The 20,227-nt window shown below is 26.5% G+C and overlaps 3 protein-coding genes across 5 annotated transcripts; all 3 read left to right on the top strand.

Moving 5' to 3' along the window:
* The first annotated feature begins 18 nt into the window (after nt 1-18).
* LOC122505144 lies at nt 19-2,479 on the top strand. Its single transcript, XM_043616613.1, has 2 exons — nt 19-231; nt 612-2,479. Exon 2 carries the CDS (start codon nt 664-666, stop codon nt 2,272-2,274), a length of 1,611 nt encoding a protein of 536 aa, XP_043472548.1. The 5' UTR covers nt 19-231; nt 612-663; the 3' UTR covers nt 2,275-2,479.
* Nucleotides 2,480-7,723: 5,244 nt separating this feature from the next.
* On the top strand, nt 7,724-17,061 carry LOC122505125. The gene is made up of 2 exons (XM_043616588.1): nt 7,724-8,176; nt 14,041-17,061. The coding sequence occupies exon 2, from the start codon at nt 14,068-14,070 to the stop codon at nt 17,032-17,034; it is 2,967 nt and encodes a 988-aa protein (XP_043472523.1). The 5' UTR covers nt 7,724-8,176; nt 14,041-14,067; the 3' UTR covers nt 17,035-17,061.
* Nucleotides 15,959-19,840, top strand: LOC122505143. Of its 3 annotated transcripts, none has more exons than XM_043616612.1 (8): nt 15,959-16,066; nt 17,277-17,412; nt 17,539-17,713; nt 17,804-18,161; nt 18,260-18,896; nt 18,974-19,043; nt 19,119-19,287; nt 19,622-19,840. In XM_043616612.1, exons 2-8 carry the CDS (start codon nt 17,284-17,286, stop codon nt 19,752-19,754), a joined length of 1,671 nt encoding a protein of 556 aa, XP_043472547.1. In that variant the 5' UTR covers nt 15,959-16,066; nt 17,277-17,283; the 3' UTR covers nt 19,755-19,840. The 3 variants fall into 3 exon arrangements, with proteins under 3 accessions (XP_043472547.1, XP_043472546.1, XP_043472545.1); XM_043616611.1 differs by lacking the exon at nt 15,959-16,066 and adding an exon at nt 17,090-17,202; XM_043616610.1 differs by lacking the exon at nt 15,959-16,066 and having other exon boundaries at nt 17,193-17,412.
* Nucleotides 19,841-20,227: the final 387 nt, after the last annotated feature.

Raw genomic sequence — 20,227 nt, 5'->3', positions numbered from 1 at the left:
TTATTGTAGATACACCTTTATAGTTTTGTGTGAAGTGGTGTGAAGGATCTTCTGACATTTTTTAGTAAATTTTTTTCTGCCAATATCGTATAAATTATCAGTACTGGTTTTGATTCTCAATTATTTAACTATTCTATGTTTGCATAAAAAGCAAAACAAAAACACTACGAAAAACACTAAATGTCAGATGTTTCTCTATTGTTGTTATAAACAATTGAAAGTTTAAAACCTGTAAGTAAAATAAAAGAAAATTTTTCTACATACTTAATATTTTTAAAGTTATTCTTATGTTTCCTGAAAATTCTAAGTATTCATAATGTGACGCGCTCCCAGAGAAACGTACATACCTATATATAAAAGCAAACGAATTATAGGTTATGTTTGTGTTGGATTTATCTTGATAAAAAGTTCTTTTTCAAATATTTAAATTTGAAACCAGTTTTTATTGACTACTTTGGATGTAACGAAGAGTTGAATTTAAATAATTTGTATTAATAATTAAAATTTTCTTTCTGTTTTTTTACGCCAAAAATTATAAACATAACCTCAAATTTTTTGCTTAGCTTATATCTTTCTCTAAAATTTCACACTTATGAAATTTCTATTCGCAGGTTCTCGTAAAATTAATTTCGTCATCAACATTTAGAAAAGAAATTCAAAAACATGAATTCTTTCAAGATGAAGAGATTTCTGCCCAATGAGTGCTATATTTGTAAATCGAGGGACAATTTAAAAAGATGTGAATGCAACATGATTTCCTATTGCTCCGAAGCACATCGATTAGAGCATTTGCAAGTTCACGAATATTTTTGCAACGTAATCAAAACATTATTGATTGAAAAGGGATTGTCGCACATTTATGATGAGTTTACAAATTTACCTACGTCTTATTGGCAAACAAGGCTAATTGTAATTTACGAAGAAATAGTTGTCAAATTAGAAAGGGAAATAAGTCCATTGGAATTTGTAATGTTTATTCGTGCGCGAGTGTGTTTCGTGTGTCGTCAAACAAAACAAGAAACTCTAACAAATTGTCCTCATTGTCCAGTGGCAAGTTTTTGCGAAGAACATCCTCAGAGTAAAATTCACAGCATGAATTGTAAACTAATTAATCGATACTTAAACATTCTGAATACAGCGGAGGAATTTAATATAAATTTAGAATTTCTGTCTTCTACTTTTCCAAATATTACAGAAGAGACTTCAAGAAGTATTAAAGGTTATCTCACATCGACATACGAAGAAAGTGACATGGAATCAAAGTGCCTTGAATCTAGATTACTGAAAATGGGCCTCATTAACTTTATGGACGTGGCTTCAAAACTCAATAACGTCTTACAGAAAATATACGACAAGTTTCCAAAAAAATTACTCATTCATATCGATGCCCTCTCCTCTAATCATGTAATTACAAAAAAAAATTATTGGGAATTTCTCCTACATCTCAATCCACAGATAAAAAAGCTAAAAATTGTCATCACTCAAACTGAAAAACGGAACAATTCTAAGAAGTCTCTTTGTGAAAATTGCATTTCGAACAAAAAGGAACTAATTGTTGAATATTTGTCAAAATCCTACGAAGACTACATTCTAGATGAAAATTATCAAAAACCAAATATTCTCTTTTTTGTTAAAATCGTCAATGAATTTGATTCTGAAAGTATAAATAAGTGGAGTGAATTTAGTTTTCCCGTTGTTTTGCGATTTGAATCGAATTCAATTATTTGTGAAGCACAACATTTTCTTTCGTTCTCCAGGGCAAAGTTTCGATTTATTTTTGGAGGAAAATTGTCAGTGCCATTCGTTATATTATCCTCCATTGAAAATGAAGATTATTTTTTAATTTTGCAATCGAAGGGAAACAAAGAATGTCAAAAATCTGTTTCTTCGGCAGCTGGCGAAATCAACGAAACAAATACTCCGTCGACATCGAAACGTTCATTTGCTGCTATTTCCGAACCCGGACAAGAGGAGGAAGGAGAGAAGAACAAAAAATCAAAAATTGAAAATTGCTCAATGTCTACAGATAAGGGAAATATTGATCCAAATGGCGAAGACAGAAAAATTGCCAAAGAGAACGATAAAGTTAATTCTCAATCGTATCTAATCGAACACATTTCGTATCTTAAAAAAGAAAACGAAGGCTTACGGCAACAATTAAATTTATCAGTTAACGAGATAACAAAACTGCAAACAAAACTCGATCAAGTTTCATCTTTCGATTTAAACAAAATTTTACGAGGTATTGTTGATTCTGGAGAGACACTACAATGAAAGACGTATAGCTTCAGAGTGTGAAAAAAATAAAATTTAAAAAGGCGCAAAAATTCCTCCATGATTATACCTTTTAAAAAGAATCGTTACTTTTTTTGGGAATTTAAAATTCAAACACTATTTTCCTTTATTTTTTTTACATTTTCAGTATTTTTTCATTTGAAAAGTGTTTCAATAGAAAATGTAAATATATTTGTATATAATAATTACTATTAATATTGTTTTGTTTTAAAAGTAGCCTTATCAGTTTTATACTTTTTGGTTTAGAAAAATTCCTATATTTTTTAATTTAAAATTCAAAGATTGCATAAATTTGTTATTTTTATACTGCATTTGTAATGTTATATATATATATATATATATATATATATATATATATATATATATATATATATATATATATATATATATATATATATATATATATATATATATATATATATATATATATATATATATATTTAAAGAATGTATTTTTTATGAAGTTTTTAATAAATGCATATAATAAAGTAATGTTTATAACTTTCTTGAAGTCATTGCTTCTAATTTCTAAAAATATTTACTCCAAAAGGCGCTTATTGTACATACCTCCACGTTTCTATCACGTATAATCACTAAATGTTCAAGGATTTCATTACTTTCGATTGGCTTTAATTATTTTTTAAAGGAAAGAAAGAAAATTTATTAACAATTTAAGGTTTTCAATATTTTCCACGACGACACTAAAAATTAGAATTTTCGTTGAATAAAAATTTGATATTCTTACCCTCCCTACTAAAAATAAAATCAGGAATCGTCATGAATGGTCAGAATTTCTGAACATTCCTGAACAGTCTCACCACTTCTGACGTTTTCGAACGTTTCTCACCATTCCTAACCAAACACTATATCCAAGCTCCTCCCACTTTACTCCCACCATTTTCGAAACTGTGACCATTTCTGAAATTCCTGACCATTTCTGAAATTCTTGACTATTTCTGAAATGTGTGAACACATAACCTATAAAAATTTTGGTACATCTTTCTAATTTTAGTATAAAGTCTCATGAAAATTTATATATACATATAAAATCTTTCAAATTTATTTTTTACATTTCAGAATACATTATTCTATTATAAAAATTGTTCTTTTAACTTGACAAAAGTTCTCATTTTTCAAATTGGTATAATTATTGAATTAATTATACAGCAAAAGTAGGTAAATAAATCAAAACATTCGGACCATTCTTTTAACATTATTTAATATATTTATATAATATATTTATTTAATATATGTATATTTACTTGTAATTATTTAATATAGTTAATTAATAATAAATTTTGTTTCATAATATTAGTAATTTACTATACCAGTACTTATTATAAGAAGTATTTGCATTATAATTGAAATACAGTTAAATTTAAATTATTATAATTCATTAATAGAACAATTTATTACTATAATGATTATTAATAATTTAAATTTAAAATTTATAAATATTTCAATATTGCATTAATAATTCATTATTATTATAAATTATAATGTTAAATTAAATTAATATTAAATACTAAATTCATTTTAAATACAGATATAATAATAATTACTATTAATCTGTATTCGTAGTATAGTTTATGAAACATTCCAAATTGTAAAGTTAAGACTTAATTTATTATTCATTCAATTAATAATGTTAATTTTTATTAATTCACATAACCTATTATGACTAAATTGAAATATAATTAATTAATAAAAATTATTTAACAGTTTATTCTGATTTATTGATAATATTGGTAATTGAAGTTTACTATTTTACAGTTGCTCTTTATATAAACAGTTGAATCCAGAAATATGTAAGTCGGTTCGGTAGTCGCGGTCGTTAGGGCAGTTAGTTTAGGTACTAGGTTAGGTCATGCGTCGGGGTTCGATCCCCGTAGGGTCCAAATTTTAATTTAATTCCGGGAATTAGTTTCAAGTTGTTCCGTATATGTAAACAAATTGATATTAATTAATAAAATATATTTTTTAAAATTAATTTGTTGCAACTTTTTGCATATTGTTTAAATAAATAAAACAGAAGTGGCTTAAATATATGGTCAAAAATGAGATACAAATGGTCTCAAATAGTCACCAAATATGGGCGGGGTCAACAAAGAGGAGGGGATAGTAGCAAACTTGTGACCACTTTAAACTTCCTCCTGATCAGTTGTGATAGATTTCTGACGAGATCCATCCAGAATCGTAAGAAAACTGGATTAAAGTGGTCAGGCGGCCTGACCATTTGTCTGACCATTCCTGATTTTATTTTTAGTAGGGAAACCAAATATTCTCTTTTTTGTTAAAATCGTCAATGAATTTGATTCTGAAAGTATAAATAAGTGGAGTGAATTTAGTTTTCCCGTTGTTTTGCGATTTGAATCGAATTCAATTTTTTGTGAAGCACAACATTTTCTTTCGTTCTCCAGGGCAAAGTTTCGATTTATTTTTGGAGGAAAATTGTCAGTGCGGGACGCATGATTATTCCCCAAATGTCATTTTTCCGAAATATCATTTTACCGAACTGCACTTTTGCGAATAGTCATTTTTGCGAAAAGCCAATTTTGCGAAATGTCACTTTTGCGAATTGTCATTTTTACGAAAATCTATTTTTGCGAATTGTCATTTTTGCGAATCGCAATTTTTACGAATTGTCAATTTTCTGAAAAGTCATTTTTGCGAGTCGCCATTTTTACGATTTGTCAATTTTTCGAAAACTCATTTTTGCGAATTGTCATTTTTGCGAATCGCCATTTTTACGATTTGTCAATTTTTCGAAAACTCATTTTTGCGAATTGTCATTTTTACGAAAAGACATTTTTGTGAAATGTCATTTTTGCGAAAAGCCATTTTTGCGAAAAGTCATTTTTACGAATTGCCATTTTTGCGAATTGTCATTTTTAAGAAATGTCACTTTTGCGAATTGTTACTTTTGCGAATCGCCATTTTTACGAATTGCCATTTTCACGAATTGTTATTTTTGCGAAAAGCTATTTTTGCGAATTGTCATTTTTGCGAATCGATATTTTTACGAATTGTCAATTTTCCGAAAAGTCATTTTTGCGAATCGCCATTTTTACGAATTGTCAATTTTCCGAAAAGTCATTTTTGCGAATTGTCATTTTTGCGAAAAATACAATAGTGGATTTATAGATACCTACAAGTTTCTATTGTATTTTTCGCAAAAATGACAATTCGCAAAAATGACTTTTCGGAAATTTGACAATTCGTAAAAATGTCGATTCGCAAAAATGACTTTTCGGAAAATTGACAATTCGCAAAAATGGCAATTCGTAAAAATGACTATTCGCAAAAATAGCTTTTCGCAAAAATGACATTTCACAAAAATGTCTTTTCGTAAAAATGACAATTCGCAAAAATGAGTTTTCGAAAAATTGACAAATCGCAAAAGTGACAATTCGCAAAAATGACATTTCTCAAAAATGACAATACGCAAAAATGTCAATTCGCAAAAATGACTTTTCGCAAAAATGACTAATCGTAAAAATGACATTTCAGAAAAATCTCTTTTCGCAAAAATGACATTTCACAAAAATGTCTTTTCGTAAAAATGACAATTCGCAAAAATGACTTTTCGGAAAATTGACAATTCGTAAAAATGGCGATTCGCAAAAATGACTTTTCGGAAAATTGACAATTCGTAAAAATTGCGATTCGAAAAAATGACAATTCGCAAAAATAGCTTTTCGAAAAAATGACAATTCGCAAAAGTGACATTTCGCAAAATTGTCTTTTCGCAAAATTTACTATTCGCAAAAGTGCAGTTCGGTAAAATGACATTTCGGAAAAATGACATTTAGGGAATAATCATGCGCCCCTGTCAGTGCCATTCGTTATATTATCCTCAATTGAAAATGAAGATTATTTTTTAATTTTGCAATCGAAGGGAAACAAAGAATGTCAAAAATCTGTTTCTTCGGCAGCTGGCGAAATCAACGAAACAAATACTCCGTCGACATCGAAACGTTCATTTGCTGCTATTTCCGAACCCGGACAAGAGGAGGAAGGAGAGAAGAACAAAAAATCAAAAATTGAAAATTGCTCAATGTCTACAGATAAGGGAAATATTGATCCAAATGGCGAAGACAGAAAAATTGCCAAAGAGAACGATAAAGTTAATTCTCAATCGTATCTAATCGAACACATTTCGTATCTTAAAAAAGAAAACGAAGGCTTACGGCAACAATTAAATTTATCAGTTAACGAGATAACAAAACTGCAAACAAAACTCGATCAAGTTTCATCTTTGGATTTAAACAAAATTTTACGAGGTATTGTTGATTCTGGAGAGACACTACAATGAAAGACGTATAGCTTCAGAGTGTGAAAAAAATAAAATTTAAAAAGGCGCAAAAATTCCTCCATGATTATACCTTTTAAAAAGAATCGTTACTTTTTTTGGGAATTTAAAATTCAAACACTATTTTCCTTTATTTTTTTTACATTTTCAGTATTTTTTCATTTGAAAAGTGTTTCAATAGAAAATGTAAATATATTTGTATATAATAATTACTATTAATATTGTTTTGTTTTAAAAGTAGCCTTATCAGTTTTATACTTTTTGGTTTAGAAAAATTCCTATATTTTTTAATTTAAAATTCAAAGATTGCATAAATTTGTTATTTTTATACACTGTAAAAAATTTGTGGAATTTTCCCTCAGGTTTCTTGTGGAATATTTCACAAATTCATGGGGAAAAGTATTTTTACTACGATTTTGTGGAATTTTCCACAAATTAGTGAAATTTTCTTCAAACTTGGGGAAAAGTGATAAAGCATTAGGGAATTTTCCACAAATTGGAAGGGGAAAAAATTTTCACTACAATTTTGTGCAATTTTCCACAATATAGTGAAAATTTCAACAATCTAATAGGGAAATTTGTATAAAATTTTAGGGAATTTTCCTCATAATAGTAAAAAATTTTATTTTTTGAAAGTTTTGTGGAAATTTTCCAAAATTAGTGAAAATTTCCACAAAGTTGAAGAAACTTTTTTAAATTTTATGAAATTATACACAAAATAAAAAGAAAAATAAATTTCACTAAGATTTTGTGTAATTATTCCAAAATGAGTTAATTTAGATATTATAGTTAAATTTTTTATTATTTAATTTTAATAATGTTTCGGAGAAATGAATATTGTCTAATTTAGAATTTTAAAAAGCAGTTTTTACTGGAAGACGCACTTAGAAGAAATTACATTAATTCAATTTTACAATTATTAGAATAATTATATAATTAAAACTACTTTCAGTATGAATTACATAAATTTTTTGTTCCATTTATAGTGAATGTATTTCTTAAAAATACAATCAGTTCTTTGGTAAACAATTTCTTACTGAAACATGTTCAACAAACAATTATGAACTATTTTTTTACTTACAACAAAAAGCATTGTCATAAATAGTTAAGTTTTGTAAAAGATTTATGCCATGGGCCTTAAAATTTTTTTGCTCTTTGTCAAAAATATAAAATGTTTTGAAGAATTTTCTCGTTTTGAAAGGTTTGTCATACATCTGGTTTGTCTTAGGATGCCCAACAACATGGGTTTCTCGTTGCAAGAGGACGTATTTTACGAGTTTCTTAAGACCCGTTTTTTTCTTATAAATTTATTTAGCTTCAAAATTTGGGAATTTTTTTTCTATTGAAATATAGGAAGAAATGTACGAAAATGTAGACATTTTTCCAGAAATTGTCTTGGAAAAGTCTTACAAACTGGTTTTACACGTCAGTTGCTCTTCAGCTTTCGGAAGAGTAAAACCGCAAGTGAAAAAACTATTAAAAGTTATTGAATATATAGTGATGGATGTGTAGTGAATTCGCAAATATTTAATAATATTCTGGAACGACATTTAAGGATTACAAAAAAAGGTAAATCAAATTTAAAAATATAATATAATTATAATGTAAGTGTAACATTTTATTTGGCTCAAATATATGTTTTATTTATGTCGAATGCAATTTTTATTTAAAACGAATAAAAAGTGTAATTTGTTCTGAGACAAATATACGTCTTCTTTAATTCAAATAAAATATATTTGGTTTAAATAAAATTTTTCTCTGGGTGTAATATATTTAATGAATATTTGTATTATTCATACACCCAGAGAAAAATATTATTTAAACCAAATATATGTTATTTGAGTTAAAGAAGACGTATATTTGTCTCAGAACCAACTACACTTTTTATTCGTTTTAAATAAAAATTGTATTCGACATAAATAAAACATATATTTGAGCCAAATAAATTTTTATTTAAGCCAAATAAAATTTATTTGAAACAAATAAAATGTCTAGTTGGTTCTGAGACAAATATTCAATTTCTCTGGGTGTAGTATTCATGGCTCCTATTTAATTATGCTTCTTAAAATTAGATTATCGTTTTTTCTGTGTACTTATAAAATTTATGTGTATAAGTATGTATACTTTTAAACTGAAAAAAGTATTGTTAAGTATTTTAAACAAATGTTTGGTTTTATTAAAAAATTTGGTTAGTTGTTTATATTTTACCAAATAATATTAATTTAATAATTAATAATAATTAACTTATAGAATTCAATTTAATTAGTTTTAAATATTTTAGTTACAGCAATTGACTCAGTGCGCAAAATTAGATGCTTTTGATATTCTTTTTAATTATTTAATTTTAATTAAATTGTATAATTTTATAGGCTATTAATTTTTTGTATCAATTTTTTAAGAATACATACAATTAGTTTAATAAGTTTTAAATTTATTTCTTTTGCTATAACTATTTTTTTTTATACAAAAGATATCTTGGCTGGAATTCCGCAGAAACTAGTGCACTTACCCTATGTTTAATGTATGTCGAATAAAAATTTTATTTAAGACAAATATAAAAATTATAAAAAGTATTGGATAAAATAAATTCAAAAATTTTATATTACTTATATGTACATTATCTCGATTTATGAGACATTTTATTTGAAAAAGACCTCTAGCCATAAAGAATTACCAATGGAAGGTTAGTTTTATATAATTATTTCTCCTATTTAACAAAATCGAACTTTACACCCAGAGAAATGGTATATTTTTCACAGAACCAACTAGACTTTTTATTTGTTTCAAATAAATTTTATTTGACTTAAGGAGGTTCTCCGGCTGCTACTCTTGAAAAAATCGATTTTCTTCCAATTTTATTTAAATTTTGAGGAAATGTTTCTTCGAGTGCGCTCTAAATGTGGTAGAAATTTCAGAACCCTTTGCGATGCTAAATTTTGAAATATTCAAGTTTATACTTCAGCTTCTACATGCGATTATTTTGAAAATATGAAAAATGCCAACTACGATGTCTCGTTTTTTGACATGGTAAAGGGTTCTGAAATTTCTACCACATTTAGAGCGCACTCGAAGAAACATTTCCTCAAAATTTAAATAAAATTAGAAGAAAATCGATTTTTTCAAGAGTAGCAGCCGGAGAACCTCCTTAAAAAAAATTGTATTTGTCTCAAATACATTTTTATTTATGTCGAATAAAATTTTTATTTAAAAGAAATAAAAATTCTAGTTGGTTCTGAGACAAATATACGTTTATTTAGCTCAAATAAAATATATTTAATTTAAATAATATTTTTGTCTGGTGTATTTACTATTATTAGTTATAAAATAAAAGTTTTTTAACTTTACAATAGTAAAAAGAATTTTAAAAATTAAAATATGCTTACCTAACATAGCAACATTTGTTTTCAATAAATTTTATGAAATTAAAATATTTATCTTTCAAACATAATTTTTTAAATAATTTATATTATTTCTTTAAAAATTCTGTTTTCTATTATAAAGTAAATAAATTTTTTTTAAACCACCAATAATACAAATATAGTTCGATTTTATTAAATAGGAGAAATAATTATTTAAAAATTACCTTACATTGGCAAATGTTTATGAGGAGGTCGTTTTCAAATAGAGTATCTCTTATATGACTCGTAATATGGCATTCGTTTTCCTTAAACGAAATTATTAGTGAGGAAAAATCTTATTTTTTTAAATGGTTGCATTTATATAAAAGTAAAAGTCATAAAATAGAACTTTTGCAAAAGCCTAAAACCTCAATCTTTTATTATGAGTCGCATGAAATATCTAACCTCCATTTGAAGATACCTGGTTACCTGCAATTACAATTGAAGGGTCAGTTTATTGTGGGAATCCCTGGATCACATCTGTTAAACCACTCCATTACACCTAGAGAAATGATTTATTTGAATTAAATAAAATTTATTTCAAACAAATAAAAAAGGATATTTGTCACAGAACCAACTAAACTTTTATTTAGCTCAAATAATATTTTTTATTTGAATTAATATATTTCGTTTAAATATCCATTTTTATTTAAATGAAAAAAATTTTATATTTTCTTTAAATATATTTTATATTTAGAACAAATAAAAAACACTTTTCATTTTAATAAATCCTGTAAGCATTCTAAAATATTAAAATTCACTTATAACCTTCAAATAAATTTAACAATCACAATCACTAATGGAACTTTTAATATTCATTAAAATAAATGTTTATTTTTATAAGAATATTTGTTAAATAAAGTCAGGTTTTTTTATTGTTAGTCATTTTACTTTACTTTTTCACTTCATATGTAAAAGTCCACTGTCACATTTTTCTCACAAAATCTCAAATAAGACACTAAAATGTAAATGAAATCACATACAAATCTGTTACTTTGTACTAATTAAAATTTTCACTTAAAAAGAAAAATTCTGTACTTAAATCAATTAAATTTGTTAACTATTCATGATGAATAAACCTCTTATAATTGTACGCGTTAAACTGTTAAAAGCAAAACATCTTATTGTTTTACTATAGCAATGCAATATGCGCAGGCGTCTACTTATAAGTCAAACAAACATTTATTTGAATCAAATATATTTTTTATTTGCTACAAATATACTATTTCATAAATTGCAAATATATTTCTTTATTTTAGATTAATTAGTGCATTTATTTGAAATAAATATTAGTTTATTTATTTTAAATAAAATATTTATTTGCAACAAATAAATTTTTCTTAAATATACACTTTTAGTTAAAATAAATAACTTTTTTCTCTGGGTGTAGAATAATAAGAAACTATTTTCTCATAAATTATTTCCGAAGTTTTTATTTTAAAGGGTAGACTCTTTCAAAATTTTTTTTAAATACTTTGCCAATTTAAGATATTTTGATTATTTTGATTCACAAGCAAAAATTTATATCAAATGCCAGTATTCACACTCAGAGAAATGGTATATTTGTCTCAGAACCAACTAGAGTTTTTATTTGTTTCAAATAAATTTTATTTGGCTTAAATAAAAATTTATTTGGCTGAAATATATGTTTTATTTATGTCGAATAAAATTTTTATTTAAAACAAATAAAAAGTCTAGTTGGTTCTGAGACAAATATACGTTTATTTAACTCAAATTAAATATATTTGGTTTAAATAATATTTTTCACTGCACTGAAAAAAATTTAATTGATTCAAATAACCGATTAATTTGAAGCAAATACCATTTAATTGACTCCAATAAATATTATATATAAACTTTATAAGATTTTGTGGCCTTTGGTCCGTAAAAGTAAGGTGTTGGTTTCAAGAAATAATTTAATTGAAAATAATTTTATTTCTATCTAATGCATTTTCGCTGTTAACACAGCTCATCAGAAACTACAATAAAAATATACCTGGCAGTTTAAGAGTACACATGTAGTTCAAAATATAATATAGAGAAAAAATATATATCTTACCGCATTTGGAAATTAATAAAAAAACAATTAAAACTTGAAATATAAATATAAATATTATAAGAAAACATAACCTCAGTCGATAAAAACAATTAAAAAATAATAAATATTATTTAAAAAAACAATTAAAAAATAATTAAAAAAAACAATTAAAAAATAATAAATATTATTTTTTAATTGTTTTTGTCGACTGAGGTTATGTTTTCTTATAATATTTATATTTCAAATTTTTATTGTTTTTTATTAATTTCCAAATGCGGTAAGATATATATTTTTTCTCTATATTATACTTTGAACTACATGTGTACTCTTAAACTGACAGGTATATTTTTATTGTAGTTACTGATGAGCTGTGTTAACAGCGAAAATGCATTAGATAGAAATAAAATTATTTTCAATTAAATTATTTCTTGAAACCAACACCTTACTTTTACGGACCAAAGGCCACAAAATTTTATAAAGTTTATATATATAAAAATTAAGGTCCTACAAATAGAAAAAATATCCAATAAATATTATTTGATTCAATTAAATATTTAATTGATAATAGTCAATTAATCGGTTATTTGAATCAATTAAATTTTTTTCCAGTGAGGGTGCATAACAGGCGTAGTATTGCACCAGTACTGGCAACGCCAGTACTGCCCTTTAAGACTGGTATGCCAGTTCTATGCTAGTACTGTGCCAGTATTGCGAGGACAACACTGGAAAACCAGTACTGGTGCAGTACTGGTACAATTTTTAACGCCAGTACTGCAGAAATGTTTGTGTGTACTCTCTAAATTTGAATTAATAAAAATTTTTACTACTTTTATTTGAATTAGTGACTGACTTTCTGCTTTTGAATTAGAAAATTTTACTAAAAAATTAGTAGAAATTACTATTTATTATTAACATTTACTAATTCGAAAGCAAAAAGTCAGTCACTAATTTAAATTAGTAAACACTTTTACTAATTAAAAAAAATTTAGAGAGTAAGTAAAAAAAGTCTTATTTCACTATTTAATTTAATTTTTATTTAAGTATCTTTTACTTTCTAATCAAGATTGATTAACAATAATAATAAATAAATACGAGACATATGATGAAATTTGAAAAATATAATCTTATGTGCCAGAAATTTTTTTAACTACACTGAGAAAACATTATACTTAATTCAAAGAGAAAAATTATTTTCAGTTATTTTGTTTAATTTAAATTAGTTTGTAAGCCCAATATATAGAAAATATTTACTGCTTTGACTCAAAAATATTATTTGTTTGAATACTTATGTTTAATTCAAATATATTTTCTGCTTCGATTTAAACAAAAACTATGTTTACAAATTTTATGTTTGATTCAAACTTTAAAGTTGATTATAAATAATTTATAATCAACCATAACATATGTTTGAATTAAATATATTTTTTTTAAAATGAACCAAAAAATATGTTTGAATTAATGTTAAATATGTTTGACTGTATAGCAAAGATATTCAAAGTTTGATATAAACAAAATATTATGTTTGAATGAAATAAATTGTTTTCTCAGTGTAAACTTTTGTTTCTGAGAATTTTTACTAATTACTATCAGATTCATTTAAATTAAATTCCATAAATCAAATTTTTATACAATCAAAATTTCGTTTGACATAATTTACATTGGATCAAATTTGAATGTGTTTGACATTTCTATTTGCTAAAATTGTTATTAAAAAAACAGTTATTTAGATAGAATCAGTATTAAATTAAAAATTTACCAGTACTGAACTAGTACTGCGCCAGTACTGGTTGTCAGTAATGCGCTAGTAACATCGAACTTGTCGTAAAAAGCGTTATCATTCCCGTTAAATGTCAGTACTCCGCCAGTACTGGCGCAGTACTGCGTCAGTTATAAATTTTTGCTTGGGTTAATGTGTTATTTGGGTAAATTAAAAAAGATAAATAATATTGTGTAGGTATAGAGATTGATTTTAAAGTAGTGTAATAATTATTTCACAGGAATCGGTCTAAATATTTTATGAAATCATGTTCCTGTGCCGCTTCTGTGATCATCAGACAGTGATTCTTTCCAAACATATCACCCATCAATCTTTTCACAGAAATCTCAGCAGATATAAGCATTGTGGATATAATGCCTGTAAAATGTTATTTGAATCAGAAGAATCTTTAAAAATGCATGTAAATAAAAAACACCCTTTAAAATCACGTTGCAATTTATATGAAACAATGTCTCAAAAATTAGTTCAACAAAATAGTACATTTATTTGCAGTGTTATCAATTGCCAAAAAGAACATTTTAGATACCAGACTTTTATCAAACATTTAAAAGAACACATTAGAGCCGGAGAAAATGTTAAGTGTCCGTATGATGTATGTAATAAAAAATATTCCAATGTTAGTTCCTTCACTAGTCACTTGTCAAGGCACAAAAATTCATCGCTTTCTACTTCAACCGAGTTAACTATTATGCAAAATGTTGAAATAGCTCAATGTTTTGATCAAGAAAACCATCCAGATACAAGTTTAGCAAATCATGACATTAATACAAATGAGATTCATATTAATTCCAGTAATTCTATAAATGATCATATTTGTAATAACCTTTTTGAAATCAATTTAGCCCAACTGTATTTAAAATTAGAAGCTCAATTCTTAGTTCCTGTATCAACAATTCAATTCTTTATAGAAGAATTAGAAAATATTGACAATCAACGACTTAATGTTTTAAAAGAAAACTTAAACAAACAATTATCGCTGTTAATTATAAATGATGAAACAGATAAAATTGTTGAAGCAGTTTTCTCAACTGATCCACTGCAAATTTGCAAGTCTAACTTCGAAACAAATTATAAAAGAAGGAAATTTTATAAGAAACACTTTACATATGTAAAACCAGAACTTGTGTCTTTAGGAAAAATTCGAGGGAAAAAAGCCCACTTTCATTATGTGCCGATTATTGAAACATTAAAAGCTTTATTCAAAAATAAGTCTTTTGATATTAATTTAAAATTACCTCAAAATGATACCCAAATTCTTAAAGACTTCACAGATGGATTAATGTTCAAATCCAATCCATATTTTTTAGAAAATCCTGAAGCTCTTCAGATCATACTTTACACGGATAGTTTTGAGGTAGTAAATCCAATTGGCTCGTCACGTAAAAAGCATAAAATTCTAGCTGTGTATTTTACTTTGGGAAATTTGCCCGATTATTTGCGGTATCAAATGAATTCAATTCAGCTTGTTTTATTATGTAAAGAAAAAGAATTTTGTCATGAAAAAGTTTTTGGAAGGCTCGTAAAAGATTTAATAAAGTTAGAAACTGAAGGTTTTGAAGCCTTTCCAAATAAAATTGTCAAAGCTGGTGTGATTTTCATAGCAAATGATAATTTAGGAGCTCATGGATTAGGCGGGTATCAGGAAAATTTTAGTATTTCTATATATTTCTGCAGATTTTGTCTTATTACTCGAAAAGAATTTGTATTTAATAAATGTGATAGATGTCAACAAGAACGAGAAATACCAAAACAATTTGATGATAATAGTCAGACTACTGAAGAAGAAATAGTTGTAGTCGAAGATGAACTTAATGAAGAAAATGGAATTTGTGAAGAAGAGGACGAAAATGAGGAAGAAGAGGAAGAAGACGAAAATGAGGAAGAAGAGGAAGAAGACGAAAATGATAATGAAAAGGAAGAAGACGAAAATGATGATGAAGAGGAAGAAGACGAAGAAGACGATACAGAAGAAGAGGAAGATGATAATGTAGACAATAATGAAGTACATAGGAAAGATTACATACCGTATTCTTATAAAAAAAGAACTGTTACTTCTTATCTCAATGCGTTAAAGAATTTGAAAAAATTAAAACATTATCAAGGTATTAAGTTTAATTCTGTATTCAATTCTTTGAAAAGTTTTCACGTGTGCAATTCAGGACTACCACCGTGCATGGCGCATGACTTACTGGAAGGCATTTCAGCATATGATTTAAGCTTAATTTTGGATTATTTTGTTTCTAAAGGTTGGTTCACTTACGAGTTTTTAAATTCGAAGATAGAAACTTTTAAATACAGTCCTACTGATCAAAGAGATAAACCTGCCATTATATCAAAAAAAAAAAAAAAAATTGTAGGTAACGCGTGGCAACTTCTTACCTTAATCCGCCTTCTTCCTTTTTATATAGGATATAAAATTGATACGAATGATGAAGTATGGGAATATTTTTTGAAACTTTCCGAGATAGTTGAAATTGTTTGTGCACCACAAATTCATTTGTCATTTATACCCTATTTAGCAGATATTATAAATGAATACCTAACATTAAGAAAAAAATTGTTTCCAACAATTAAACTACGTCCTAAACATCACTATTTAACACACTACCCAGAAGTGATACGTCAATTAGGTCCTGTTAAAAAATTATTTACATTACGGTTTGAAAGTAAACATACTTTCTTCAAGAGGGTTATGAGAAATATTAAATGTTTTAAAAATGTTACTTTATCATTAACTGAAAAGCATGAATTGCTCCAAAGCCTTTTACGTTCAGGAGCAGGATTGAGGTGCGAACTGCGTCTAAATGAAGAAACTGATTTTTTTAATTTCCGTTATTCAGCAGAGATACAACAAGCAATATTTAATGCTGAAATAAATTCATCACTTACTGAATGTGCAAGTGCTGAATTAAAAGGATATAACTACAAAAAAGGAGGCATTGTAGCTGTTCGACAAACCGCCTATCAGGAAAATGTCGAAATGGGAAGAATTGCAATTATATTGTGCGATGACAAAGGATGCTTGTACTTTGTATTGGAAATTTTAAAAACTACATTTCAACATCATCTTCGACTATATAGGCTAGATAACTGCTTACGATACGAATGTATTGCAATTAAAAACTTAATGACATATGAACCACTTCACATCTATGTAGAAAATACTACATCATATGTAAAAATTAATCATGGTCTCGTTACTACTTCACTATAAATTTTAAAATCATAATAGTTTTAGTTATAGGTTTATTAACTCACATGCATTTTTAAAATTATAATAAAATTAAAACAAATTATTTAATACTTACATATAATTTACGTATAATGCTTATAACTGTCTGTATGGCAAAAGTAAAATAATCAATTGGTTTTTATATTGACAGTGAGTAACAGTTTAAAAATCTTCCATACAAATGATTAAGAAATGCAATTAGTAATTTACTTTTACATTCACAGAGACGATATGGAAGCAGTCTTTAAAATCACTGATAGAAAAAGGGATAAAACGATAGTGGTAGCATGTTCCAACTTCGACGAATTAGTTTCCGAATCTTGTCAGGCTTTAAATCTTGATCCGAATCAGATTTACAAGGTATATACATTTATATTTTTCTTTCTTCATGAAAAACAACGTTAACATCGAAATACGTATATTATAGTTTAATATTATTTATATATTACCAAAATTTTGCTTATTTAATCAAATTATGTCCCACAGTTTGTTCTCGATGAAGATGGAGCAGAGTTTCAAGGCTTTAAAAGTATGTCAACGTACGTCAAAGCTTATCCTTCAAAATTTATGATACTTCCTACAAATGAAGTTTGGGAGTCTGCAGTTTCACCTTCTATAAATATTCTTCAAAATAATACAACTAATACTGATTTTTTAAGAGGTAACAATTTTTACTTCTTCGAAATTCTATGAAAATGATATTCACAAGACATATTATGATCTAATAATAAACAAATTTTTGTTATTATAGAAAATGAAATTTCCTCAACTCCTGGGGGCATTTCTAGAGATTCAACTCCTTCATCTAAAAATTCGACAGCAACTGGAAATTACATATCTCCTATGGTTTGGGAAAAAATAACACCTTTAGGTTTTAAAAACATTCAAAATAATTCTGTCTCACAAACAATGCAACTAATAAGAAATTTGGCTGATTATATGATGGACATTAAAGCTATTGAATTTAAAGATGCGACACGAGTAGCTAAAGAAACTGTTGCACGTTTTCCAAGATCCTTTGAGCATACCACATGGAAAAATGACGATGAAACGGAAATTTTTTCGGATGGAGTGGATTCATTAAAAACACGCATTTATGAAAGAATAAAGTAAGTATAAATTAAATATTACAGATGTAATATTAAAACAGTTTTTAAAATTTTAATTATGAAATGAAACTATAAATGCTCTATTTACAACTTTTTAGATACATAAAGCCAAATAGTAGGAAACGCAAAACATTTAATTATGACGTCGCAGACTGCACAAGTAACAAACGTAAGTTTTTTGGTCCAGAGAGATATGGCAAAGATCAAGACCTATACGGCTGTGTGGCTTTCGAGCCCTCACTTTCAGAAAACGAAAGTAACGAAAGCCAGAAAGAAAAAAAGCAATTATTAATTTCGCTTTTTCATGGAGATGAATTTGACGACGATAGAGTGCGAAAGTTACTGTCTGAGACTTACCCTTCTCAAAGAGTATCAATTAACAACCGAGAAAAATATGATTTAAAATTGGAGGATGTATTAAAAGACTGTTGGCCTCATCTACAAGTAACAACTTACTTCCTTACCCACGCAAATACCCTACTTGGAAAAGATGTAAAAAAGGTTTGGAATAGTAACATAGAATTAAAAATACCTGCAATATATGATTACTTTCGAAGTTACATCTCTTTTTATAATGGAAAGAAGAATTCTCCCTTAAATGTGGTAAAAGTAGCAGAACATTTAAAAAAAGCAAGTGAAGCTGAAGATCAATTAAAGAGCAAGAAACCAAAAAGTCTCGTTTTTCTACCCATCATCGCATCACACTTCAAAGAACAAGAGCTTTTTACTTTAGTGGTAAGAATAGAATTTTATATCAAATTATAGTTAATATTATTTAATGTATGGAAATAAATTACTCATGTTTTATTTAGGACGCTACAACTTCGGATGATTCAATGAGAGAAATAAAAGAATCTTCTAGGCCAATGTTAATCGTCAAAGGTATATATATTTCCATAAATAAGTTTTAAATTAACTGTAAAATTATGTCATTTTAACAAAATTATATTTTTTCAGGAATGTCGATCTACGATGAAACGTGTTCTTGCGCAATTGTTATAGAAAAAAATATTGTGCTAGAATCAAATTCAGTCTTAGAAGCAGTTCTACTTTTAATTTTAACCTACTATGTGTTCGGCTACAATTACCTCGAAAATCAATCTTCGTCACTCGAATTTATTCAGCGGTAAATATTTTTTATTAATTTTATATAATTTTTCTCTTTCTTATTCGTATATATTTTCATTTTTCTATTTATTGAAAAAAAATCTTTTGTTAAAAAAAGTCGTATGTTTCACTTCAAATTAAAATGAGTATTTTAAATTTTTTAATTAAAATAAAAAATTAATTTTTTTCAATTACATATCTAAAGTTAAATGTAAAATAATAATTAGTTTAAAAAAAGTCAAAAACCAATTTCTATTACAGCCAAAGTCTTTGGTCGATATATTGCTGTTTAATACAATTTTTAAATATTTTTATGTTAATTGCATAATATAAAAAAATGTTTATTTTTACAGTATGTTGTTGGACATCAATCCCCCTGAAGGCAATAAACGGAAAACTAAGAATTATCCGAAGACTGTATGTGATCCGAAAGCAAAAAAATTGATTGATAATGTCGTAAAGTTCAGTGGAAATACTTTTAATTAACATAATTCTAAATTTTTCTTAACTAATTTTAGTATTTTGAAAATATTTTTGTTCACACAGAAATATAATAAACAGTATTTTAAAAATTTGTTTGAAATTTTTTTATTCCTACTAATAAATTTTCATAATTGTGAAAAATTCATCAAGCTTTTAGAAAGAAAATTGGCATGGGTTTCAAAGAAAAAATTCCTCAAGATATTGCAGGGATATTTTCTAAGATTTTATAGTAAAAATATCTTAATGCTTTAAGGCGGAACATTCCTGATAATTTTAAAGGGAAAATTCAACAAGATTATAAAGGAAAAATTAACCAATACTTAAAAGGGAAAATTCCCCAAGGTTACAAAGGGAAAGTTCTACAAGATTTTAATGGGAAATTTCCCTCAGCTTTTAGAGAAAATTCCCCAAGATTTCAAAGGGAAAATTCCCCAAGGTTGCAAAGGAAAATTTCCACAAGATTTTAAGTGGAAATT

This window comes from Leptopilina heterotoma, unplaced genomic scaffold (assembly GCF_015476425.1).
Source record: "Leptopilina heterotoma isolate Lh14 unplaced genomic scaffold, ASM1547642v1 Lhet_343, whole genome shotgun sequence".
Lineage (NCBI taxonomy): Eukaryota > Metazoa > Arthropoda > Insecta > Hymenoptera > Figitidae > Leptopilina > Leptopilina heterotoma.
This window is presented reverse-complemented; position numbering and strand designations above follow the sequence as displayed.

Excerpts from the sequence above, each read along its gene's own strand:
- LOC122505144 (XM_043616613.1), top strand. The coding sequence starts at position 664 with ATGAATTCTTTCAAGATGAAGAGATTTCTGCCCAATGAGTGCTATATT.
- LOC122505143 (XM_043616610.1), top strand. The coding sequence starts at position 17,245 with ATGCAATTAGTAATTTACTTTTACATTCACAGAGACGATATGGAAGCA. Across the intron at positions 17,413-17,538 it reads ATCCGAATCAGATTTACAAG|TTTGTTCTCGATGAAGATGG; the intron begins GTATATACATTT and ends TATGTCCCACAG. Across the intron at positions 18,897-18,973 it reads AAGAGCTTTTTACTTTAGTG|GACGCTACAACTTCGGATGA; the intron begins GTAAGAATAGAA and ends TGTTTTATTTAG.
- LOC122505125 (XM_043616588.1), top strand. The coding sequence starts at position 14,068 with ATGTTCCTGTGCCGCTTCTGTGATCATCAGACAGTGATTCTTTCCAAA.